This window comes from Mus musculus, chromosome X (genome assembly GCF_000001635.26).
Source record: "Mus musculus strain C57BL/6J chromosome X, GRCm38.p6 C57BL/6J".
In the NCBI taxonomy this organism is placed as follows: domain Eukaryota; kingdom Metazoa; phylum Chordata; class Mammalia; order Rodentia; family Muridae; genus Mus; species Mus musculus.
The window spans coordinates 95935800-95960861 of NC_000086.7; the positions used below are offsets into that span (position 1 = coordinate 95935800).

Here is a 25062-nt window from a genome sequence, read left to right on the forward strand (position 1 = left end):
TCAGATGAGAACCAGGGTGTGGCTCTGCCCCCAGCCTGCCCCCCCTCAAACCTTGAAGGGTGGAACTAAAATGAAGCATTATGCAGAACTGCAGTATAGAAACTAGGCTTGTAGAGCGGGGCCTCTAGAAAGTCCTACCCACGAAAATAAAGAGGCTGCCTCAGCAGGGCCTCTTTCCAAGGCCTAGAGCTTAGGGGCCCAAAGAAGACTTGGCTGGATCCCTCCCACATCTAATAACTAGTTAACAGCTCAAGGTGAGGCTTGGGATATAGAGATAAGATGTCCCAACCCCACTCCATATTTTAAGACTGCTTGAAGTACCCTCTGTCTCTAACCTGACTCAAATACACTCATGTCCCTGCTTCCTGTAGGTCAAAGGACTTTCCAACTAGATGTTCACTCACTCAGGCAGATGTATAGTTATACTACTGTAGTGGAAAAATGCTTAGAAGCACTCTAGTCCCACCCATTCCCATCACCCATAACTTCACAAACAAGGAAACGGAGATCCAGAGTTGAGTAAGAAATTATTTGCCCAAAGTCACATAGCCAAGTCAAGGGTGAGGCTGAGAAAAGAATTAAGGGTGGGCATTTCATCTGTCAACTACTAACGGCAGAGGGCTGACAAGCTGCGACAAGTCACCCGCTCTACCAGCAACACTTCCCCTTTATATCCGGGCACTCACTGGGCCAAGCTATGGTCAGGTTAGCTGGAAGAGAATGGAGCCTCTAACAATGAAATCTTGGAACAGTAACTTATTCACCTGAGGTAATTGTAATCTCTGAGGTTTACTGCCTCCATCTGCTAATCTAGGCCTAGTCCTAGAAGCTTCCAGCCTCGAAACAATCTTAGCTAGGCCTGGGATGTTTTCGGCCTCTGAGACTTACTGCTAAATCAGCTCCCCCTTTCTAGGGCTTTCTGAGCTCTGGCTGGCTGGTCAACTCAGCTGTTCTGGCTCAAAACTCCTCTCCATGCTGACTGATTCAATCTGGCTTCTCTCTAGACCTCTCCTGAATTCCTCTGCGTGGCCTCAAACTAACTCTAGCAATCTGTTCCAATCTTCTGGATCCTTCTCATTCTCTGGCTCAGTTTGTCTTTATGAAGGGTTAAAGGTGTGTGCTAATGGCTGAGCCGTACCACAACTAGAAACAGTTTTCTCAATACAATCTCAGGATTAACAGTGTGATCAAATATCCTGCAATACAATTCTACTTGTAACTGGCTTCCACAGCTACGTCCTTTATTCACCTGAGTCGAGGACACTTGGCTTCTAAAGCCTTCTCCCAGAAGGTTCGTGTACAAGGGAGTTCAGGTCATCTCTAGGGAATAAGCAAGCAGAACAGGAACGGACTCTCAATTCCAATGGCCTACAGACCAGGGCACGCACACACTTGCACACAAACTGCTCTCAACCTGGAAGGGATGTCAAATCATCTGTGTGGCGACTTCATCACCTCTCTACACTAGGGTAAAGAAATTCTAAGAGGCACTGGCTTATTTTCCCCACTTTGTTTCTTATTCAGAAGGTAGCAATCAAAGAGGTGAGAAATCCCACTGCCACAGGTACTCACCTACTTTTGGACTTCTGGGGTTCTAGCCGGTGCTCTATTACAGGTTGGTCCAAAAGATACATGGTGTCATAATTATCCAGCATAAGCTCTGCTGGGTCCTCAGTCTGGCCTGGTAGCCGGCCTAGAGGGAATGTACCCCATCGCACATCTTCTGTAGAACAGAGGAGAAAAGTCAAAATTATACTCACATTCAAAATTACACTCAGATTCCATCTTACCTCAGTCAGAATGGCAGAGATTACGAAAAGCAATAACAATAAATAAATGCTGGTAAGGATATAGAAAGGGAACTCTGATACGCTGCTGATAGGAATGTAAACCAGCCCAGCCACTGTAGAAGTCAGGATACAGGTTTCTCAAAACAAACAAACAAAAACCCCCAAACTCAGAGTACCTTTCTACCCAGGTAGACCACTCAAGAGTATTTACCCAAAGGACTCTATAATCAACACATCACACAAATATTTGCACATCAGTGCCTTATACAGCATTACTCATAGTAGATAAGTCATGGAACCAACATAGATATCCAAGAACAGAGGTGTGACTAATGAAAATGTGATATACATAAAAATCAAAGGTTTTTTTCAGCTCTTAGAAAGAAAATGGATGCAGCTGCAGAAAATCATTAAGTCTGCCAAGTCTCAGAAAGGCAAATATCATGCTTTATCTCATTTATGCTTTCTAGATCTTATAAAGATGCATATGTACTGTGTTAGGCATTAATGTAGAAATCTTAACTATCAAGGGAAATGAGGTGAACTAATGAATGAGGAGTTATGAAATGAGGATAAGGGGATATGGTGGGAATATGTTTAACATACAGTGTATACTTTCACGAAAACTTAAAAGATTAATTTTAAAATATCAAATAATGTTTACAGAAAAAAGTGGGTTGATAAGCTGGTTTTCCTACTAGTACACAGGCCCACCCCCATCTACCTACCCAGCCCTCTTAGCTAATTCAGCATGGGCTTTCTGCAGATCCCCTGGCTCTGTCCTCACTGGTACCACTTCTCAAAAACACCTCTTTGTACATCTTAGCACTTTGTACCTCTTAACCCTGGATACTTACACTATATACACATACACATAGCTAGACATATTTGTTCCTTCTTTCATTCATCTTAGGTAGATCGCCACATAAACATGGACATCTTCATATGTAGCAATGCATAAATTAATAGAAATCACAGAATTCTTACAGCATGCCTTCTCCATACCCACCAATACCGAGGATTCTGAGTGACTGAAATTGTTTATGCAGCTATACCCCCCTCCCCATAATGTGTTTGAATGCCATATTCTTTCTTAGTGGCCTTGTCCAAAGATACATACACACATACCTAAGGAAAGATACTGACTCAGGTAACATGCTCCCTAGACTCTGTACAAGGTTATCAGTCCCCCAAATGCACAGAAAGAACACCGCATATTCTACCCCACAAGGATATGCAGAAGAGCACACACATTCCATCCAATGAATGTCTCCTGCTCCACTTCCTGCCTCCTACAACTTATTTATAGGTGGAAACCCCAGATATCTTAATGTCATCATACATGTACACATGCACGCACGCACAGAGGGAGGGAAGAGAGGCACACACATGGATCTCATGGTTTTTAGTTGATTCTGCTTCCTCTTCAGAAAATATATACACTATGGCCTATTTGAGATTCTTTTCACAGCCCCAACTTTTCTCTTATACCCACATCTACCACCCCACCCCACAGACACAACTGTTCCCATACCAATTCCTCTCTTTTTTGCTATTTACAAAAACCCCAACTTCAGCCTTCCTTGCCCTAAGAGATTTTTTTTTGTCACTAAGTCATAATTTCCCTATCAGGTGTGGACAAACACACACACACACACACACAGTATGCTCACTCACCCCTAGCACTCCCACTTGAGTTTTTATACAACACTTCCACACCTGTCCTCATAGGGCAAGGGCTACAGCTTTCCCCATGAGCTCATGTCTGATTATATCTTACTCCTCACTGAGCTCAGCTACTTCCTTTCCCTTCTCCAGGTACATGGGCCATGTCCCTGTCTCTGGTGATCATGTACATAAAAACACGTTCCACCCCATAGTGACTGTTCTACTTGCTCCATGTCTGCCTCCCTTGAGGCTCCTCCTTCTTAAACTAAATGAAGTCCTTCAAAGGAAGACCCTCAGTGGAGCAGATTGATGCACTCACTCCCCATCACCAAACTTCCCTGTATCCTTTCTGAGCTTCAATTTCATAGACTTGGATAAACATCTAAAATCTGAACCACTCCATATTTTCTTTTGATCCAGTTTCTCTGACTTAGTGCCCTGGGTTTGAATACACATAGCAAAACCCAGTTTTACCACACTGAGTGTACATAAAAGCATGTGATCTAATATATTTTACCCCTCACCTTTCACATGTCTTTGCTCTTACTGACCAGTAAGGGCTCACACACAGCTACTTATATGAAACAGCGATCAGTCTGACAGTTGTCCCTGATGTTTACATACTCCAACCTAAGAGGAAAGCCAGTTGCCATTCATGTATCCAGTTGCCTCTGAGGCTTGCCATATACTGTTCACATCTTACTTCTTTCTTATATAGTCTCTAGAGTGAAGGAAAGCCTCAAGGGTTGGCCAGCAGAGCATAGTAGTATCAAACTATAACCTCACCAATTCAGGAGGCTGAAAGACGGGAGATCTTCAGGCAATCTTCATTTCAAAAAGAGTTATAGCTGTCCGGATACTGGGGTATGCAATCAGAAAGCTTAGGCCCCAGGATCTCAAGTCTGAGATTACACTGACACTAAATCTCAAGAGAGGTAGGAGGAGAGGCAGAGGGAGACAGAAAGGAGAGGAGGGGCCCATCAAGAATGGAGGGAAATCAATGATGGAAGAAAATAAAAGTGGGTGTTAAAGACTCCTTACCAGAGCTTACTTGCCATGCTGAACCCTGCAGTGCTTCTCTCTTCCGAGACGTGGTCCTAGTATTCTCAAAAACACTGGATCCCTGTGCAAGAGAGAAGGCCCCCACTTCCATCCTGTCTTCTTCTTCATCATCATCATAGTCATCATCTTCATCTTCTTCTTCATCATCTACTTCTTCCTCTTCTTCTACATCATCACTTTCCTCAACATCTGCCTCCATCTGATCTTGAAAGACCTTTTGGTTCTCTTCCTCCTCCTCCTCCTCCTGTTCTTCCTCCTGGTGTTCTTCCTGCTCCTGCTCTTCCTCTTCCTCCTCCTTTTCTTCCTCCTCCTCTTCTTCCTCCTCCTCCATCTCCTCCTCCTCCTTCTCCTCTTCCTCATTCTCCTTTTTCTCCTCTTGCTTGACATCCTTAAGGTTGCCTTGCTCCTTCTGTTGAATACTTTCTTCGGACTCACAGTTGGTACCAGGTGGTTGTAGGTCCTCATGTAAGGTATCCAGTGTGTACGGAGCTTTGCCAGTGGAGGAGGAGGAGGAACCTTCAATCGCCTTTGCCAAGCCATTCTCTCCATTCTGAGTATAAATGGAACAGACTCGCAGCAGCTTCTCCTGCTCTTCATCTGGCAAGACCTGTCCCATGGCTTTGAAGACTCTAAGCAAACAGAGGGACAGAGTAGGAAAAAGGTCAGTGTCTCAAAGTTACCTCATAGCTCAACACTCTGGAGTTTGAACTTGCTCACTGAACTTCACACCTGCCTCTGAAAGGCAGCACAAAAGAGCAGATAGAATGCAAAATCCAACAGGACCATGTATGCTGAACCAGCTCTCTGGTACATCTCTGTTTTACTTCTTATTACTTTTCATTAGAATGAAGAGAAAAACAGAATTCAAATTCTAGCGTTCTTGGGGGTAAGAAATAAGAAAGCTCACATAGAATGCCTGGCAGAGTGCCTGGCACATAATGGTAAGCAATTAATGATAGCTACTAGTCTGCACTGAAACACTACATAAATATACAAACGAGCTAATAGGAATGCAAGGCTGGAAATGAGAACAGGAGAAAACTGGAGGAATCTGTCCTGGGGGCCAAGTATATGGAGAGCAGTGTGCTGGCTTCTTCTGTTTGGAATACAGCATGTGATTCCTTATGGAAGCAGCTACAGCCCTGCCTGGAATGGAGGAAAAGAAGGAAAACAGCAGCAGTCCACTAGACAAAGCCAATGTGCAGGGGAGACCTGATGAGCACTGTGAAGTGACTGTGGATGCTATAGGAGCTAAGGGGAAGCAGAGAACACAAGGAGGGTGTAGAGACTGGGGGAGGGCTTCATGGAGGTGAGGCCCAGGTGGCCCAGGGGCAAGAGGGCCAACACTGCCTGTGGCCAGAGTAGCCTGGCTGAAGGGTAAGGCCTGTGTCAGGGAGCTGGAGGAAGAAAAGGCTGGGAAGGGAAGTGAAGTGTGTGCATTATGAGGCAGGACACCTGCCAACTCCTAGGACAGGTCAAAGTTGCCATTTCTGAAGATCACCATGTTAACTACAGGGAGGACCACAAGGGCAGGGCAGGGCAGCCTAAAGGCAAGATGACCATGGAGGCACCTGTCTTCACAATCCAAACCGGTTAGTAAGGGTGGACCTCAGGTATTGTTGGGAGACATGGGAGGGAGGAAGCTGTAGAAGACAGACACACAGCAGCAGAGCCCAATTTGCTGACCAATGGAGATGGTCAAACAGAGGAGTATTAAACAAGACGATACTGTGCACATACAAGACGGTGCTAAGAGCAAAACCACTAAGGGGTAGAGAGCTGCTAGGGAGGATGAGGGTGAGCACACTTCACAGAGCCTGTCCTCTAAGAGGTAGCCTGCACTGTGGGACACACAGCAGGAGGGAGGGATGGGACATATCCTTCTAGAAGTGTCAGGTGTGAAGCATGCATGCTTTGTGGAGGGAACACAAGCCATCATGCAGACTGGTCACATGTGTCTTTGGGGACAGAGCTGGGATCTACTGACTAGACTGGGAGTCCCTGTTGACAGGACTCATTTCATATTCTAAGAGGACACTGGTTCAAATGGAATTGATCTCCTGGCTGGAGGAAGATCCTGAAATGCTAACAACTTTATGTGAGGAAAGGCCAGGAAGAAACCCTCCTCTCTCCTCCCTGTCGTCCATTAGTGTGATTAATAATAAATATCCCCGGGCACTTGGTGCTGGCAAGATGCCTCGTCACTGCTGTTCATTACCCATCCGCCATCCCCAGCTTCCAGGCTGCCCATTAGGTGCTATGGTGAGAGGAGTCATAAAATGCACTTCCCCTCCTTGAGTGTGCCTGTCACAGCCTGGGACTGAGGCCATGTGTTTAGGCTGGTGGAAAGAAAGTGGAGTTTATTTAGATCCACAGAACTCAAGGCCAGATTCCCATCCCATTATCAACAAACCACCATGATTTTAAGGCACACCAATCCTCAGTTCCTAGATATCTTATCTGTAAAAATGTATTATACTTAAAGGAAATTGCCTATTTAAGAAAAAAAGCATGATGTCTGATAATTAACTATCCATGGTATCTTTTATATTTCTTTCCTTTGGGAGGAAAAAAAAACCTACCAGAGTTGTGTATTCACACAGTAACAGAAGTTTTCTGCCAGAGTTCAATCTATATGAAATATTAGGGAAAACTCCAGACTTAAGGACCGGCTACAGGGATTTCTGGCCCTAGCCAATATACAGCATACCTAGGCATAACCCCTCTATTTCTCTCTCTGTAAATGGATGAATCAATCTAAATTCATTGATTATCTGAGAAAGGTAGGATCTGTGCACAAGGAATCATACCCAAGTGAGCCACTGTTATCAGTGGCATGTGTCACATCCCCCTGCTATGCTTGGGTTAGGAGATCTCTGTTGTTCAGACTTCTCCACTCTGCAGGCACTTAGGATTGGAAAGTATCTTGAAGGTCATCTAACCAAGCCTCTCCATGTTCTTTTCACTCCCTCCCAAGTACACAAGCATCCTATATCCCTTCTATATTTTGAAGTTTTGGGTTGTTTTTCTCCTTGAAATGCTCAAATGCTTCTCCTTTGACATTCTAGCCTGACTCCTATAGAAACTGCTAATTTGATTCCCAGTTTCTTATTCATGTCACTTATAGTTCAGGGCTCACACATCTGGCAATGTGGCTCTATAGCTTGGTCCCATCTCCTGGAGCTCTTGCCTTGGCTGAATTTGTCTGTAAGGCCACATTTTTTATTTTATAAATATGTCTGTAGCCCAGATACCACTAAGGGTTAAAGAAAGACTCTTGGATCAAATAGATGGATGACAAAACTGACACTGTTTTTGCATCCCGTCCCCCACTTCACTCATTCCTCAGACGCTGGGTCATCCCCTTCCGATAGAAGAGGATATTTCATTCAGTTCAAGGGCATTTACCAAGGCCTGTATGGTGACTAGATTTGTGTGATGTGCTGGGCTACAGATAGTTAATTCAGAGCTCTTGCCCTTGTAAAGCTTAGTCTAGGAGAGGGAAGGAGACACACAGGCAAGGCGAGGAGACAGGGCAACACAAATCTCAACCTTGTGAAATATTCAGGAGTCAACAGGACAGGCTAGGCTGTGCTACCACCAAGTGAGATCTGTAATAGTTAAGGGCTCTGGACTTGGACTGCCCATCCAAAGGCAGATAGATGTTAAGCTACAGTTGAGCAGTAGAAATGGAATTGTAGAAGAAAAGACTGGAGTAAGGAGATATGGGCTGAGCAGTTTATATACACCAGAAAGAAGCACTGGCATTTCTAGGAGGGTGTGGCATCCAGCATTAATGAAGCAGATACAGGGATTAACAAGGAGCTCTGGTTTGGATGTAGGTCACGGGAGCTTTGGGACTTAGTACCAACCAAACTGCAGCAGGTTAAGGAGGAAAAAGAATGAGAAAAAAAATCAAGATGAGAACCATTGTTTGGAGATGGGAAAAGAAAAAAAACAACAACAAAATACACATGGGCAAAGCACATGTTACATGGGTTGTTATTACTCTTTTAAGATGAAAAAAAAATAACCCAAACATCAGACACATTCATAAAGGGTAGTAACCAGCTAAGCAAAGGAGACAAAGAGGTAGGGCCTTAACAATGCTGGCATACTTGCCTCCAGAGCACAGAAAGAATAGACTTTGATGCAGTGCAAGACCACCTCAAACTAAGATTGCTGGTGTGGCTATATAGACAGATCAGCTCAAGAGGGCTCAACCTTAGGTTGAGGGAGACCTGGTACATGCCTTCATACACTGGAGGAAGCTAGGGGGAAATGGGAGAGGAGCAGGGACTTGAAGTCAATGTATATGTTCAGAATAGTCCAGGACTGGAGACAAAGTGGTCAGTAAGCAAATGATCAGACAGAGCACTGAAGCCTGGCATGAGATCAAAACCTGTAAGTCTACAGTGGCAGCAAAGAGCAGTGCTATGTGATTCTCAGAGAGAACTCAGCTACCCAGGCTGAAGAATGCAAAGCCCCAGAGCAGAGAAATCAGTCCCAACACGAGAGGCTGGAAGGCAGACACTGCCAGGGCATTAGCAGAGCAGAAGCTGTTAAGGATGAGTGAAATGATAAACTACAGACAACGATGGGGAAACAAAGGGAAGGAAAGAAAGAAAGGGAAGGAGGTTGAGACACAAGGGAAAAGCACTGCCACAGGATAGGAAGTTCAGAAACCAAAGGGACAAGACCCGGAGGCCACAGAGTGGGACACTGGACTGTCAGCTTTCAGAGGAAAGTTCTGAGTAATGAAAATATGCTGCTGTATACAGTGAAGAATGAAAATCTCTGGAGTTGAGGAAATGCAAGGGTCAAATGAATTGTTCAAAACCAATACTGCTTTAGCAAGCAGGAAGAGAATCAGGTACTAAAGGCTTCTAGAAGAATGAGGGCTTAGGGCCAGGAACTGACAAAGAAGAGGGAAAAGAAGACAACCATGGGTATTTATAGGAATCAAAACAACATTGCAGCCGGGTAGTGGTGGCGCATGCCTTTAATCCCAGCACTTGGGAGGCAGAGATAGGCAGATTTCTGAGTTTGAGGCCAGCCTGGTCTACAGAGTGAGTTCCAGAACAGCCAGGGCTATACAGAGAAACCCTGTCTCAAAAAAACAAAACAAGCAAACAAAATCAAAAAACAAAAAGGGAAAAAAAAACATTGCAATTGACCACACAACATGGAGAGAACAGAGTAAATGGGTCTTCCAGAGAGATATGGTTATCATGATAGGTAGGTCCAGAACCAGAAAGATCACTAAATGTCAGGTTAACCTTTGCTTTGCTAAGAAGGAAGGCATTAGGGATTATTGAGTAACTTTCAAAGCTATACTCAGGGAAGCAAATGGAGGAGACAGCACTGGGCTTGGAGCCAGAAGACCTGGGTCCACTAATAAACACCAGCAACTATTTATTGTACACTTACTCTGTGCAGGCCACTATGCTAAGCGTTCTCCCATTAGACTCAGTTTAGCCAAGCCTTACACTGCGTGACTATAGGCAGCAGCATCCTATCCTCCCCCTTCCAGACTCAATTCTCTCATCTTATTACTGGAAGGGATATGGAGTTAGTCATCACCAAAAAAAGCCTTCCAATTTTGCCAGTCTAATGCGGAGAGGCCCTGAGCCTTCCAGGGCCATACCCTCTTACTAGATGGAATTAAGTCTCTTGTGAGACTATGCCGGGGCCTAGCAAACACAGAAATGGATGCTCACAGTCAGCTAATGGATGGATCACAGGGCTCCCAATGGAGGAGCTAGAGAAAGTAGCCAAGGAGCTAAAGGGATCTGCAACCCTATAGGTGGAACAACATTATGAACTAACCAGTACCCCGGAGCTCTTGACTCTAGCTGCATATGTATCAAAAGATGGCCTAGTCGGCCATCAGTGGAAAGAGAGGCCCATTGGACACACAAACTTTATATGCCCCAGTACAGGGGAATGCCAGGGCCAAAAAGGGGGAGTGGGTGGGTAGGGGAGTGGGGGTGGGTGGGTATGGGGGACTTTTGGTATAGCATTGGAAATGTAAATGAGCTAAATACCTAATAAAAAATGGAAAAATAAAAAATAAAAAAAAAAGACTTACACCTGAAGGAGTTGAGGGCTGGCCCAGCATGGTGAGCCCAAGCAGGACTCGATCACCTGCGGCCAGTCAAGGGTGGCAGAGCAATTGAACAGCCTCCAGCTCTTTCTTGCTTCCCACTGGCTTGCAGAAAACCGCCGAGCATTCCGTCCTGAAAGAAAACAAAGAGGCTTAGGAGAAAGAAGCATGTGGGTCCTTCACCCATTCTTCAACCTCAAAAGGGATTAGGCTCCATCTCTCTTCATCTCCCCAAATTCCCACGCTGTCATTTCTAACTACTCAAAGCATCCAGAGTGCCTCCTTTCTGTGGCATTGAGAAGAAAAAGGAAAAGGGAGATTTTTCTAATTCCCGCAGCACTCTTTGGCAACTGTAAACTTTTAAAAGGCTGAGCTGAGGACACTGGCAGATGCTTCTCCTTGGGATGCCTGGCCCCCGGGACTAGGGCTAGTTTTCCTCACCAGTCTTGGTGTTGGCCACGATCAGTTCAACGGTCCATCTAAGGATGTAGGTAGGCCGGATCCCAGTGCTCCCCACGGTAGACAACTCGGAGAACATCCTCTCTAGCAGGGCCTGCGTGAAGGTCTGGGAGTGCAGGCCCCTGAGCAGGGGCTGCCAGAACTGAGAGAAGGGCTTTGGCACCAACACTTCATTCAAGTCGATGTTTTCTGGTTTGTGACGGATACCAGTTGATGATGGATGGGAAGGGCAATGGGACCAAGATCAAGAGAATGAGAGAGCACCAAAACAAGCCAGCAAGAGGGGTAGGCAGAAGAAAAGAAAAAAATTGCACACCAAAGAGAGAGAACAGACACGCCCAAGTTCAAACAACAAGAATTGCCATTGCAGAACAAGAGGGAAGGAGAGCAGGAGAGCAGGAGAGCAGAAGAGCGGGAAAGAGAAACCAGTTAGTATCTGGCAAACAACAACTGATACAAAACCAAGTATAAAAGAAAGAACTCTTTCTGACTTCAGCTTCGTCAATAACTCACTGTGTGAATTTGGTTCAGTAACTTCCCCTTTCTGGACCTCAGTTTGACCATCTGTAACATGAGGATGTTGGACTAGATGACCTCTCAAGGCCCCTCCAATGCTGCTGTTCTAGCTCTCTAGCTAGTGGCTAAATCATATTTGACAAGGCACAACAACAGTGTTAAGAAACCCCACCTACCCATTCCAACCCACCTTAACAGATTCAACGCCACCTAGAAAAGTCCCAGGACACATCAGCAGGATTACCTATTCTGTTCAGCCAAAAGGGCTGACATTTCAGCCCCACCCCACCCCACACTCCAGCCTACTTCTGGAGTTCGCACATAAGAAACACAGAACCCTAGGGTTTCAGTGAACACCCAGGACCCTACCTTCATACTCTATCTGCAAAGCTGCCAACTGCTCAAACGTAGGAATGAGGAAACCATCATCTAGAAAAGCATCCAGCACAGCATCCCTAAGGCAAATAAACAGTTAGTTTAGAGAGGCATGGTTGCACATGCCTATAGTCTAGTCCCAGCTACTCAGGACACTCAGAGACTGAGGCGAGAGCATTATTAAATTCAGAACCACCCTGGGTAATATAGAAAAATGAGTCTTTAAAAAAAAAAAGGTGACCTTTCCAAATAGGCTGGACTGCCTCACTGGTTGTTTAAAGTTGAAATGACTTAAGGGTCTGGAATATGGCAGTACCTCAGTGGTACAAGACTTAACATATTGTGCATAAGGGCCAGAGTCTAATTCCCAGTACCAAGAAGGAAAACGAAAAGGCACACTAGAATGAAACCGACAAAAAGACACCTATTCCTGCAACACTTCAAGAACAGCTAATAGCTCTGGTTCAAATGGCCAAAGTGCCAGTGGTAGAGAGTAATCAGAAGACAAAGCTATTAGGCTTCAGGTTCCTGGGACAGGGACTGAGTCAGAGTCTGGAGTCAGTAGGCTTTAAACACTCATGTATGAAGCATGTGGTGATCTAAGTCCCAGAAATGAGAGCAGAGGTGACTAAACAGCTCAAATCACAGCATAAAAGTCCTAGACTGACAGAAGAAATGAAACGCCTGAGATGGCCAAGTGCTTTTAGACCTCAGTTCCTGCACTGTTTTTGTTTCTCCTGTCCGTTTCTCTAGCCTTCACACTGGTTACCTCCTTCTTTTCGATCCTAGAGGTCAAACTACTAGGTATGCAACTGCTTGTCTGGAGATGACTCAGGCTTCCTCACAGATAACCCAAATCAAAGTCAGAGGGGTCGGAAACATCAGCAACAGGGGAGACTTCTCAACTTCAGCTAGCTCAAACCTAAAGCAGCAAGAGCGAAGTCTCCAGCTCCTGGCTTGCTAAGAGCCTCTCCTAGCTGACTAGGTCTAGCAGGAGTCAAGCTTTCAAGATGTCCCAGTATCTAGCGGGATGACAACACAGTTGGTCAGCTCCTTCTATCTATCCAGCAGAGCAAGATGAGAAAACAACTGTCCTTACACTCATCCCTCATCTCCTCAGATAAAACTCCTAAAACGTAAAGTAACCTACCAGCTGCCTGCTCAGCAAGCAAAGGCAGTTACTACGCACAGAAGTAATTTTTCCCAGCTGCTGGGGAAGCTGTCCCTCCAACTTTTGCTGAAGGGTATAGCTAACAAGTCTAGCATGGGTAAACTCTAATGAAATGTCTTTGGAGCTAAGCATCGTGGAGTATAGATATTTAATCCAAGCACTGCGGAGGCAGAAGCAGGTAAATTGATATTTGAGTTCCAAGACAGCCTAGTCTACAACAGCCACAGCTACACAGGGAAAACCTGTCTCAAAAACAAAACAAACAAACAAACAAAAAAACCCAGCACCATTACCTTTGAGACTAGTCTTCTGGGAATAAAGACAAGAAAACAAGAGGAGTCCCAGCTTACATGGCAAGCTTTCATCCAAACTCACTTATATCAGATCTAGTATAGATTCTTTGCAACTCTGTATCTTAGATTTCTTTTAACTTTCCTTTACTGTAGGGCCAGCATTGCCTCCATAGTTTTTTCTTTTATCTTCTTTTTGGCACTGTGAGTCAAAATAAGGCCTTGTGCGTACTAGGCCACTGCTCTACCACTGACCATTCCACCCCCAAGCCTTCTTCCACAGCTTATTGGCAGCAAGTTCTCCAAAGACCTTTCAAACTGAACTTAGGCAGAATACACAAAAGCAGCAAGTCTTGCCTACTCTGCTTGAACTGAACACTGTGGGCAGGGCAACACACAGCCATAATGAGAGGAGGGAACCTAGCCTAGCTTCCAGCAGCCATGCCCCAAGAAGACCTGTCCTCTATCTGCCTGGCCAGGATTACCCAAAAGATGCTGACATCTTCCAAAAGCTGTTTGAAAAAAACAGACCAGGTGGGGAAGTGTTATATATCAAAAAGCATTTTTCTATTTGTCAAGTCTGTCACATTCCATGTGACAGAGGGAAAAAGTTGCCAGGGACTGCATGACTACAGGCATTTATAGCTGGTTATTCAGTAACTCTCAATAGGCAACCTGGTAGCTGGCAGGGTTGGAGGCAGATCATACAGAAGACATAATCACCGCTTAGGGGAGGAGGATTAACTCTAGGATTTCCTACAAGAGAAATCAGTTAGCTACAACATGACAACGGCTCTCTTTCTGCTACTAGGAATTGAACTCAGGGCAATGTACATGCTAGGCAAGCATGATCCCAGCCAGTTTTCTTTTTCCCCCTCAACTATTATTTTTGAGACAGGATCTCACTAAGCTGCCCAGACTGGCTTTGAACTCATTCTGTAGCCCAGGCTGTAAATTTGCAATCTGTCTACTCAACCTTTAAAGTAGCTAAGATTACAGATCTACATCACCAACTATGTCTTGTCTTGACACCCAATTTCAATGAGGCTATTACCCTCTACTGTAGAGAATAGGCAACCCTGAGTTACCAAGTTACAAACCTGTTCTCCCATGAAATGCTCTTGAGTTCTTCTAGGATACATTGTACACGTGGGGAAAGATTATTCCACACTTTAATAGCCTGAAGCAAATGCCTGTGTTTCTCCAGCACCTGACAGCAAAAAGAGTCCAATCAGAAGTCTGACTCTGCCAAGGACCCTACCCCAAACCCCTCAAGGATCCCTTCTCATAGGACCTCAGCACTGTCCTTAAGGGAACAGGACAAAGCATGCATGGTGAGCCCACAACTCCTTTATAAGCCCAACAAGTAAAAAGAACTAGATTGTCTCCTTCTCCCGCTCTCCCCACTCCAAATCCTCTGTGGCTCCCAAACATCAGAAGTTCTGATGCTCAGGTGCCAATTGGAAACATTTGGTTTGAGATGAGCAGAGATCTTTGGGCCAAAGGGTTAAGGAGAAAATAGGAGAAATGAGTTGCAGGAGCAAGGAGAATTGTTGAGACCCAGGTTCCCATCCTAGTTCTGCCATAAACTATGTATATAACCCTGAATCTGTCCCTTTCGTCATCCAAGGTTTCAATCTGTCAGTGCAAAAGGGAGAAAAGAACCTAAATAGTTTCCAAGGCTTTCTACAAAACGTACATCTTAAGTCTCATCTGATTAGGGACTCTTACACCCCACCTGCTGGTCATCTTGAGAATCACAGGGCTATACAGCTATACCCCATTCCCAGTTCTCTACATCCGAGCAAATGAAGTCCATGAACTTCATTATCTGCTTGCTCTCTTCCATCAGTTCACAGGATCATCTGACTAGACTCTGCTGGTCTCCTTCCTAGGTCCCACCCTCTCCAAGAAGTACCTTTATGCTTTGCCACTTTTCTTCCAAATTCTCTGAGAACTTCCCTCATGTTTTGCCACTTTCAAACTCTTTCTCAAGACGTCTCTTTCAGGCAGCTGGCAAGAGGGAAGAAATGGCTAGGACAGGTGACAGCATATCGCACCAAGGATACTAACCTTAAACTGTTCCTCTTCATAGGATACCAGCAATTCTCGCGCTTTCTCTGAAACCAGAATGAAAAACAATGAAGGAAGCCTAGCCTCTCATTCTCTCTGGGCATCTGAGCTTCCTGTACCTTGAGCTATAAGCTGACAACTAGAATTGCTTCAACAATTGAACAACAATCAGATTCCTTCCCTATTTACTTCATATAACTCAAAAAAGATGGTGAGGCAAATACAATATCCATTCACCATGGAAACTCTCCCCGTAAGATAGTTTGTGACAGTGATTTTTTTTTTAAAGATTTATTTATTATTATATGTAAGTACACTGTAGCTGTCTTCAGACACACCAGAAGAGGGCATCAGATCTCATTACAGATGGTTGTGAGCCACCATGTGGTTGCTGGGATTTGAACTCTGGACCTTCGGAAGAGCAGTCGGGTGCTCTTACCCACTGAGCCATCTCACCAGCCCCTTTTTTTTCTTTTTTTTAATGCTGGAACTCCACCACAGCATACAGAAAATAAATTATCAAGGACAAAAGGCAGTACTGACCTCAAGCTTCCGTGCTCGCGGCACATGCGCCCCTCTTTGCCCCACAAATACCTACCATACAACTCCTTGTGTCTTGAAGATGGTTCTGGATGAGAAGCCACCTCCTCATTGCCTTTAGTATTTGCATCATCCTCGACAGCCAACTCTTCATCTTTGTCATCATCCTGAGGCTCTGGTATCTCTTCAAGTACATCATCGGCAATAATTTCACGTTCCTCTTCTTCAGGATCTTCTGCATCTAGCTGGTCCTCATCCAACTCCCAGGTTTCTTTCAGGCTGCCTTCCAGTTGACGGCTCCAGTATGTCTTCTGGAGCCAGTTGAGGACAAAGTAGCAACCTAGAAGAGGCAGGGGTGGATTCAAGAGATATGCCATAGGACCAATTATGGACAAGTAATTAACAGGTCCCCAGTTCTCTTAGCCTCTATTCTCATACTGTATGCATAAAGGAAAAGTCTAAGGAAGAGACGTGGCTCTAAGGCTCAAATCTCATATATTTGCATATATCCTCTCTTGTATTCTCCTGCTCACTGGTATCTTTCCTGGGGGTTGAGGGAGTGCGGATATAATCCTGGCTTGAGACATGGGTGTCAAATAAAGCAAGGGGTGGTAAATGGGAGAACTGAAACCTAGGTATACCAGCCACTTACACAGCCTTAACCAAGTCTTTCCCTTTTCTAGATCTCAGTTTCCTGATTACAAGGGAAGAGCCTAAATCAGGGATTTTTAATCGAGATGAAATGAGCATAAAAAGAATGCCTGAGTTCATGACACTCTGGTTCATACCTCTCAACTCACCCCTTCAGACTACTATACTACCTACAGAGGCAGACTGAAGAGGAAAGCAATACCCTATAATTAAAACAGCAAAGAGGACCATAACAGAGGCTACAGAGACAGCTCAGCAGCAAAGAGCATTTGCTGGACCTGCAGAGAACTCAGGGTTAGATCCCAATGCCCAGAGCAGGTGGCTCACATCTGCGGGTAACCCTAGCTTCAGGTGACCCAGCAACCTCTCCGGGCCTTCAGCATCCATATACAAATAGCAAACACACACTCACGTACATCAATAAAAATAACTCTGAGGTTTAAAAACGAACCAGAATAGTACACTGCCAAGCCATATTAAACAAGGTAATACTAATCCTGATTTCATTTTTTCATACTTTCCACATGGACTTTTTTCACTATGAAAAGGCTACACATTATGATCAGTAAGCTTGTGAAAGCCAAGCCTTATACTGTAACCAAAAACAGTCTATACTATATTTCACCTGGTGCTGACACCAAGTATAATCCTCCTCTTTGTTCCTCTTCCCCAAATGCCACCCAGCCCGGGCCCATGAGCTTAACACACCCACAGCACTCACCTCTGCGGCACTCATTTATATGGGGCATTTTCTTGTGGGTCAAGTTGTGGCGAAGTTCAACAATCCAGTCTGGAATGTTCACCTAATTAGACATGAGAAAATAATAAAGCTTGCAGAAACCCAGGAATTAATCACCCTGGCTATCCATCCCAGTGAAGTTTCCAGTCTTAGATTACAATCCAAGGTTCCTGATTATATTTTACTGCTCACTGGAAGAAGTCTTAACATGAGAAAAGGCAATTACCCCCCACCCCCCAGCCATTCTCCTCTAAGAGCTGTCTGTGATGGGCATTACGAATAAGCTTCTCAGTCTCCCTCTGCCTTTTCCTTCTTCCTAGGTACCTTTATTCTTCCTTGCCTCTCAAAAGAGCTCCAGCAAGTTTTTCTTCAGGCTTGAGAACACATCTGCCATCAAACCCATATACAACTAACATACTTACTGAAGCCAGAGATAGCTGGCTTTTTTATTTTATTTATTTATTTATTTATTTATTTATTTTGCTGCTTGGGTGAGCTGTTTCTTTCCTCAGATTACTTACTGAAGCCAGAGATAGCTGGCTTTTTTATTTTATTTATTTATTTATTTATTTATTTTGCTGCTTGGGTGAGCTGTTTCTTTCCTCAGATTGCCGGCTCCCTGAGGGCAGGCATTCGACTGTTACTCTTTTGTGTCCCTAGCCAGTGGCATAGTCAGGCTCCTCACTTTCACTGGGCCACTGCAAACTAGCAGAGCCAGCCAAGCCCACGGAAATGCAAGTAAGGAGAAATAAGGGAGCAATCCTCTTTAAAACCGGACATTCAACCGTCCAGTCAAAACCTTTCCGGTATGGACTCCACTCCAACAGCACAAGAAATAATCCTGAGACTCGACAAATGGATTGCATGACATTCTTTAAGTTTCTGCACATCAAAGAAAATAACAGAGCAAAGAGATAGCACAGCTTAGAAAATTCGAGAAAAATATCTGCCAAGTGTATATCATACAGATCATTAGTAATAAAGAATCCAAAAAAATTAAACAATAAAACATCACCTAATCAATAAATGTACTAATATATAGTTCCCAAAGAAACATGCATGGTCAATAAATATTTGAAATAGTGCTTAACAGCCTTAGTCATTAAGGAAATACCAATTAGCGGGGCGTGGTGGCACACACCTTTAATTCCAGCACTTGGGAGGCAGAGGCAGGTGGATTTCTGAGTTTGAGGCCAGCCTGGTCTACAGAGTGAGTTCCAGGACAGCTGGGGCTACACAGAGAAACCCTGACTTGAAAAAAACAAACAAACAAAAAACAAAAAAACAAAAAAGGAAATACCAATTAAACTTTTTCAAGATTTGATCTCAGCCCAGTCAAGATTGGTATTATTAAAAAAAAATAAGCAACAGTAAATGCTGGTATGGTATATTCAGGTATTGAAGATCAGTATGTGAAGCAAACAAAATAAGCCAGGCTCAGACTCAGAAAGACAAGTGTTTCAAAATTTTTCTCACATGCAGAATCTAGATGTAAATTTGTATATGTGTGTATATATGTTTAGGGCAAAGAATAGAGAAAGAGGAGTGTGGGCAAGGGAGGAAGGGGGCTAACGAAAGGGACAAGGAGAGCAAGGAAAGCTAATGGAGTGTGACATGCACACAACAGGAAGGGTTATTTGAAAGAGGGTGGATAGGAGTGGAAAGCAGAGAAGGGCAAATAAAAAACAACTATAGCAGTAATATATGTACACGTGCCCTCGTGGAACATACTATTTCATGAGTTAACAACCACCAAAAACTTGAAAGCTAAGGGCCTAAAGCTTCTACTGGCTTATCTGGTAGTGATGAGCTAAACTGGTTGATTTGCATACCTTACCCCATGACCTACTTAGGAAGCCCTCCTAGAAAAAGAGAATGAGCAATGCAACCTTTCGCACATACCTCCTGAGCCAGGTATTTGAGGGGAAGGTTAGAACATTTTGTCTTCCTCTCTGAGATAAGATTCACAAACCTGGGTTGGGAGAGACATAAGTGGCATAGTCCAAAAAACTGTTTTACTCAAAATTCCTTATGAAGTACCTTTCTACTGACTTCCCCATTCTTATGCTTGGTGTCAGCCAGAGCAGGGATAGTCCCTACCCACCCCAACATTTACTAAGGGAAACAACACAGACAAATAAGACACTTCTGGTCTTGGCAAATTTGGTCTAGAATAATCATGACATATGTAGAACACAATATGCTGTAGATGTCAGAATAAATGACTACATGAAATAATATGGGGAACACAGATAAGTGACAGAAACAGAGGACAAAGGGAGAGACATCCAAACAGATTGAACAAGGCTTTGTCACATGAGAAAACTCAGTAGTAGCCCTCCCCCCAACATGTATGAAATATTCTGAATTTCATACCTCCTACACATTCTAGAAGGGAAGGAAGAACAGAAGAGAAAAAACTTTCTGGAAAAGGGAAAGAGGGTTGTGTGGACAAGACATACCTGTGAACAAGACATAGTCATGGCCACGTTAAAAAAACAAAAACAAAAACAAAACTCAGAGGTTGATTCACCCACAAAGGCCCATCCGTGGCTTTTTGTTTCAGGTAGTACCCGAATCCATGTTTACCAGTTCCCAAAGCCAACACCCCAGTCTTACCCTGTGCAGGTCTTACCTGACCAATGCCATGCCATAGAGCAGTCTAAGTTCATCAGTGCCCAAGGTACCGGCTGCATCGATGAGCTTGCATCTTACCAGGTCAGCAGTAGAAGCCACTGCCAGGGGCAGTTCGTTGCCTAACCTAAAGGGCCACAGCACCATCATAAAAATCAGTACATTGTTCTATCCTCTACCAGAGAAGCTTGGTCGTTGTACTATACACCCCCCACCCCCCCCCTACATACTGAAAAGTGCACGGAGATACAAAACCCTGTGGAAAAGACGGGGTCAAGTCCCCGGGATCCAACAATAATAAAGGAATTGAGAAGCTGGCTGGGGTGAACAGGACATCAACAGTTGTGTGGACACAGTCCGTTTTCTCCCCGCTCAAATTATTTAGGTATGGGAACCCCAAATCTCTATATCCCGCCCCCATCAAACGAACTGAGCCTTCTCAATCCTGAATCTAACCTAAACGGTGACAGTCCAATCCCTAACTGGAACCAGAAAGCCACCCTAACATATCAACCTACTCTTTTAGTCCCGGGCTCAGGTTCCCTCTATTTTGGACATAAAACTTAAACCTCACAGACACAAAAATATTATTGGAACGTACGCCCTGTTTTCCTTCGACGAGTACAGGAGCATGGCTGCAACTTTTCCCCAGGCACTTAGGAGAGAGGCACCATAAGGCAATTTCAGGGAAGGCTATAGAAGATGTGGCCGTAGGGGAATTCGACCAAGGAAGGAGTGAGGCACCACCAGCGCCCAGGCAGGAGGGTTGACCCGGCCGCCTTACCTGCTCCTCCATACTGTAATTCGGTTCAGCGCATACTGCTGCAACTTGTGATCATCGCAGAACAGATAAACCGTCACTTGCTCCCACTCAGCCCTGCTGAGCCAAGAGACGACGATACCCCTGGCACTCGGCGACTCAGGCTGGTTCTCTTTGAAGGACTGCCCGTCCCACGCACGCCACACGCGATCCATGCCCTGGGAGCCAAGAGCAGGTCTCCGCCCGGATTCCCAACCTCAACTGAAGTGCGCAGCATGCTGCGCTACACACTGCCCTTGCTCCAAACGGCACACCATTAGCCAATTGGAGAATATGACCCCGACGTCAGCCCGCCTCTCAACGTGACTGTAGCCAATAGGAACGTGGGACACAGGTCTGACGTGCGGAATTCTGGCACCGCTCGCTGCCGGAAGCGTTCATTCACAAAGCCGCCTACCCAGAAACACAGTCCTTTCAGCTTCTAGGTTCCCATAATTTCCTGTCTTGTTGAGCGTCGTCTGTCCCAGCGTGTATGGACTTTAAGGAGAAAAACAAAAACAAAACAAAACAAAGCTTTGCGCCCCTTGGCGGTCTACGGAAGAATTGCTCTCGATTACAGTACTTAGGGTGCTTTCAAGGTTCTTTTTTTTTTTTTTTTTTTTTTGGTTTTTGGCTTTAAGATTTGGTAGAACAAAATCGGCTTTCTTGACAAGTACTGAGTAAATTAATAGCAGCATGTTAGGAGGAAGGAAAGAGAACAGTGTGAGAAGGGTCAGAACCAGTAAAAGATGATAATAGGGGCAGGAAGTTAATATGAGCAAAGTACATGCGTGAAAATGTCATAACGGAACCCACTATCTTATATGTTAAATAGCGGTAAGAGCACTGACTGCTCTTCCGAAGGTCCTGAGTCCAAATCCCAGCAACCACATGGTGGCTCACAACCATCTGTAATGGGATCTGATGTCCTCTTCTGGGGCGTCTGAAGACAGCTACAGTGTACTTATTTATAATAATAGTAAATAAATCTTTGGGCCGAACTGAGCAGGGACTGAGAGAGCAGGGCTGACCTGGGGGAGCAGGGACTGAGCTCGCGGAGTTGATTGGAGCAAGCGAGGTCTAGAGGAGCAAGCAGGTTGACTGGAGCGAGCACAGGTCCTAAATTCAATTCCGAACAATCAGATGAAGGCTCACAACTATATGTACAGCTACAGTGTGTACTCATATACATAAAATAAATAAATAAATAAATAAATAAATAAATAAATAAATCTTTTTTAAAATAAAAGCATTACTAAGAAATATGTAAGCTGATAGATGCCCGTTGCACAGTGATTTAAGGCCTGAATGACTGGAATTAGAATTATCTTGAGAGTATAGAATCAGGGTTCTAGTCTTACCTTTCCTTTGCCACTATCAATGTGACCTTGGACAAGTCTCTGCCCCTTTCCTGAGGTTATTAGTCTAGACTCCAGTTATCTACCACATCCCTGTGCAAATGCTTTCAGTTAATACTCTTTCCCTTGCTTTCATATGACTCCCCATAACACTCATGAATGACTTTCATGTTTATCTCCCACTACAAAGCCATCTATTGTGTTGTTCTTTAAGTATTCTCCCTATGACGATAGCCTAAATAAAATAATTCTTCTAGTTGACCTGTGCATTTTGTCATTTTACTGAAGTTGGTTTTGTCTTTATTAATTTACCAGTGAGGACACTGAAGCTCAGCCCTGTGGCCTCGTATGGGACTGCTAAGAAAGGAGGTAAATGAGCCAGAGGTGGTTCCATTGTTCAAATGGCAGAAGACTGGAGTGCAGATCACCTGTTAACTCCAGTGCCACAGACACCAAACACCAATGGCTTCATCTGGCACCTGGATTCATATAACATACCCCAACACAAATACATATAATTAAAAACTCTAAAGAATTAAGAAAACATGTTTTCTTAAGTTATGTGTAACTCTAAGGCTAGTCTCAGTTTAAAATTCTCAGATACGGAGCTGTGTTCTCCCTGTTTACACTACTTAAGACCATGAGAACTATAAAAACAAGAGACCCCAGTGTTTAATACACTATCCCCAACAGTTATCCCCACTATGTTTCATATTTATCAGATGGTTCCTAAACAAAGGCATTACTGTGGTGTTTCTTGGATTTTCTTTTTGATATCAAGGTTTAGTTTATGTGTCTGAGTGTTTGTTTGCATATATATCTGGGTACCAAGTGTGTGCTGGTGCCCACGGCTGTTCCTGCCTCTCTTAATCTCTGCCTCTGCCTGTGCATTTCTTTTTTGTTTTGGTTTGGTTTTGTCTTTGTTTTTTTTTCTTTTTTTCAAAAACAATTTTTATTAGATATTTTCTTCATTTACATTTCAAATGCAATCCCGAAAGTTCCCTATACCCTCCCCACGCCCTGCCTGTGCATTTTGAACTCTCTCCTTATAGCACTGCCTCCCCACCCCTGCAGCTTCCCCTCTGCCTCTTTGCCTCCACCTCCTCTCCACCCTGTCTCTCTGCCTTTTCACCCCTGCCTCTCTAAGTCTCCCCTCTGCCGCTTTGCTTCTCCCTCTGCCAGTGCTTGCCTGCCTCTACTGTTTCTCTGCCCCTCGGGCTCTACCTCTTCCACTTCACCCCTCTGAACCTCTGCCTGTCACTCAGCCTGTACATTTCTGCCTCTGCCTCTCTGCATCCATGCTCCTTCGCTCCTCTGCCTCCATATCTCTGCCTCTCCCTGTACTACTCTGTGTCTCCCACTCTGCCTCTTCCTGTCTACAAATGCTTTTGCTGCTCTGCCTCTGCCCCTCGACCTCTTTGCCTTCTCCAATCACCTCTTCCCCTCTCCTCTGACTTTTTGCCTCATTACCTGACTCTGCCTTCCTGCTTCTACTGACCTGGACCAGGAAGTTGTTCTTGAGTAAAGGTCTCTGAGGGGAAGGAGCAGGAAATAAAGGTAAGAGAAAATTTGGGATCAGGAGGTCTTGCTCAAGCCAGTTTCCTAAGCCACACAACTTCATACTTACTGTTGGCAGGAGAGAGGGATAGTCAAGGTCCCCAGAAAGCTAAACGATACAATGATGACAAAGAGAACACGGCATGCCCAGATCCCAGAAACTGCAACTCTGACTCCTTTGAGGCCCTGCCCCCAGGCCCAGAAAGGACCCTGCCAAGTAGGCCCCTTGTCTTTTCATCAGGACCTGAGAGAGCCATGGATGGGCCTGGCTCCCAGCAGGTTTCCTTATTTTTTTTAAGCTAGATGAGCTCTTAGTGTTTCATTGTCTAAGAGACCCTTGACACCCCTTAAATTAACAAATCCCTCCTAATATTATTTTTCTTTTTTAAAAAAATGATTTATTTATGTGAGTACACTGTTGTTCTCTTCAGACACATTAGAGGAGGACATCTGATGCCATTATAGATGGTTGTGAGCCACCATATGGTTGCTGGAAAGTGAACTCAAGACCTCTGGAAGAGCAGTCGGTGCTCTTAACCACTGAGCCATCTCTCCAACCCCGCCTCCTAATATTTTCAAAGAAATCACTAACACAAGTAATCAGTATACACGTGCACGTACACACACACACACACACACACACACACACCACATAGCATGTCTGGGTGTGTGTTGGAGCTTGCTCCACCTGCTAATTTATGTATGTATGTGTGAAATGTTTGGAGTCTGCTTGTTGGACCCTTGCTCTAACCATTCCATGTGTGAATGTGTATATATCTGTGTATACGCACACACACACACACACAATTGCTGGATGGAAGGAGCAATGCACCAACCCATCAACCCACCATATACGTAAATCTTACACATACACATAGTTGATGAGTGTTTCAACCCTCATACTTTATTCTTTCTTCCATAGCTTATACATCCCAACAAAATCTTTCAAGCAATATACAATTACAATGTGCTGAGGTTTTAGTTTTCTTCTAGTAAATGGTTATGAAAATACAATGGGTTTTCCAATACCTTTACAAGAAATAACATTAGATAGTACAGGTAAAGAAAACAAATTATTCCCCCAAAGCCACATACATTCGTAACTAAGCAACTTGTTATAGATTAACAAAGTGTGAGTAAGCAAGGGAGTTTGCTCAGCCAGTTTCTCTTACTGGCAGGATGCAATTTGTGGTTACAAAGAAAAGAGTAGTTATTTTATTATTTATCTTTAAAGTAATATTGTGAGAATCTTAAAAGAATCACAAATCTAAACT

General features: G+C 44.3%; 1 protein-coding gene across 8 annotated transcripts in view; it reads right to left on the bottom strand.

Moving 5' to 3' along the window:
• Nucleotides 1-21175, bottom strand: part of Las1l (LAS1-like (S. cerevisiae)) — a 36930-nt gene extending 15755 nt beyond the window's left edge. For 4 of the 8 annotated variants that reach the window (XR_878109.1, XR_878108.1, XM_017318636.2 and 1 more), the window contains exons 1-13: nucleotides 20859-21170; nucleotides 20076-20201; nucleotides 19343-19412; nucleotides 17423-17504; nucleotides 16109-16390; nucleotides 15511-15557; nucleotides 14538-14647; nucleotides 11971-12056; nucleotides 11599-11649; nucleotides 11068-11274; nucleotides 10612-10759; nucleotides 4500-5149; nucleotides 1573-1723 (exon numbers count right to left, since the gene is read on the bottom strand). Coding sequence is in view for 6 of the 8 variants with exons in the window: in XM_017318636.2 (XP_017174125.1) it covers nucleotides 1573-1723; nucleotides 4500-5149; nucleotides 10612-10759; nucleotides 11068-11274; nucleotides 11599-11649; nucleotides 11971-12056; nucleotides 14538-14647; nucleotides 15511-15557; nucleotides 16109-16390; nucleotides 17423-17504; nucleotides 19343-19412; nucleotides 20076-20201; nucleotides 20859-21049 (2201 nt within the window). In the remaining 2 variants the exon portion in view is untranslated. Of the gene's footprint in view, nucleotides 1-1572; nucleotides 1724-4499; nucleotides 5150-10611; nucleotides 10760-11067; nucleotides 11275-11598; nucleotides 11650-11970; nucleotides 12057-14537; nucleotides 14648-15510; nucleotides 15558-16108; nucleotides 16391-17422; nucleotides 17505-19342; nucleotides 19413-20075; nucleotides 20202-20858 lie in introns of all 8 variants that reach the window. The other 4 variants (XM_006528335.3, NM_001374717.1, NM_152822.3 and 1 more) reach the window with 4 other exon arrangements.
• Between the last annotated feature and the right edge of the window lie 3887 nt (nucleotides 21176-25062).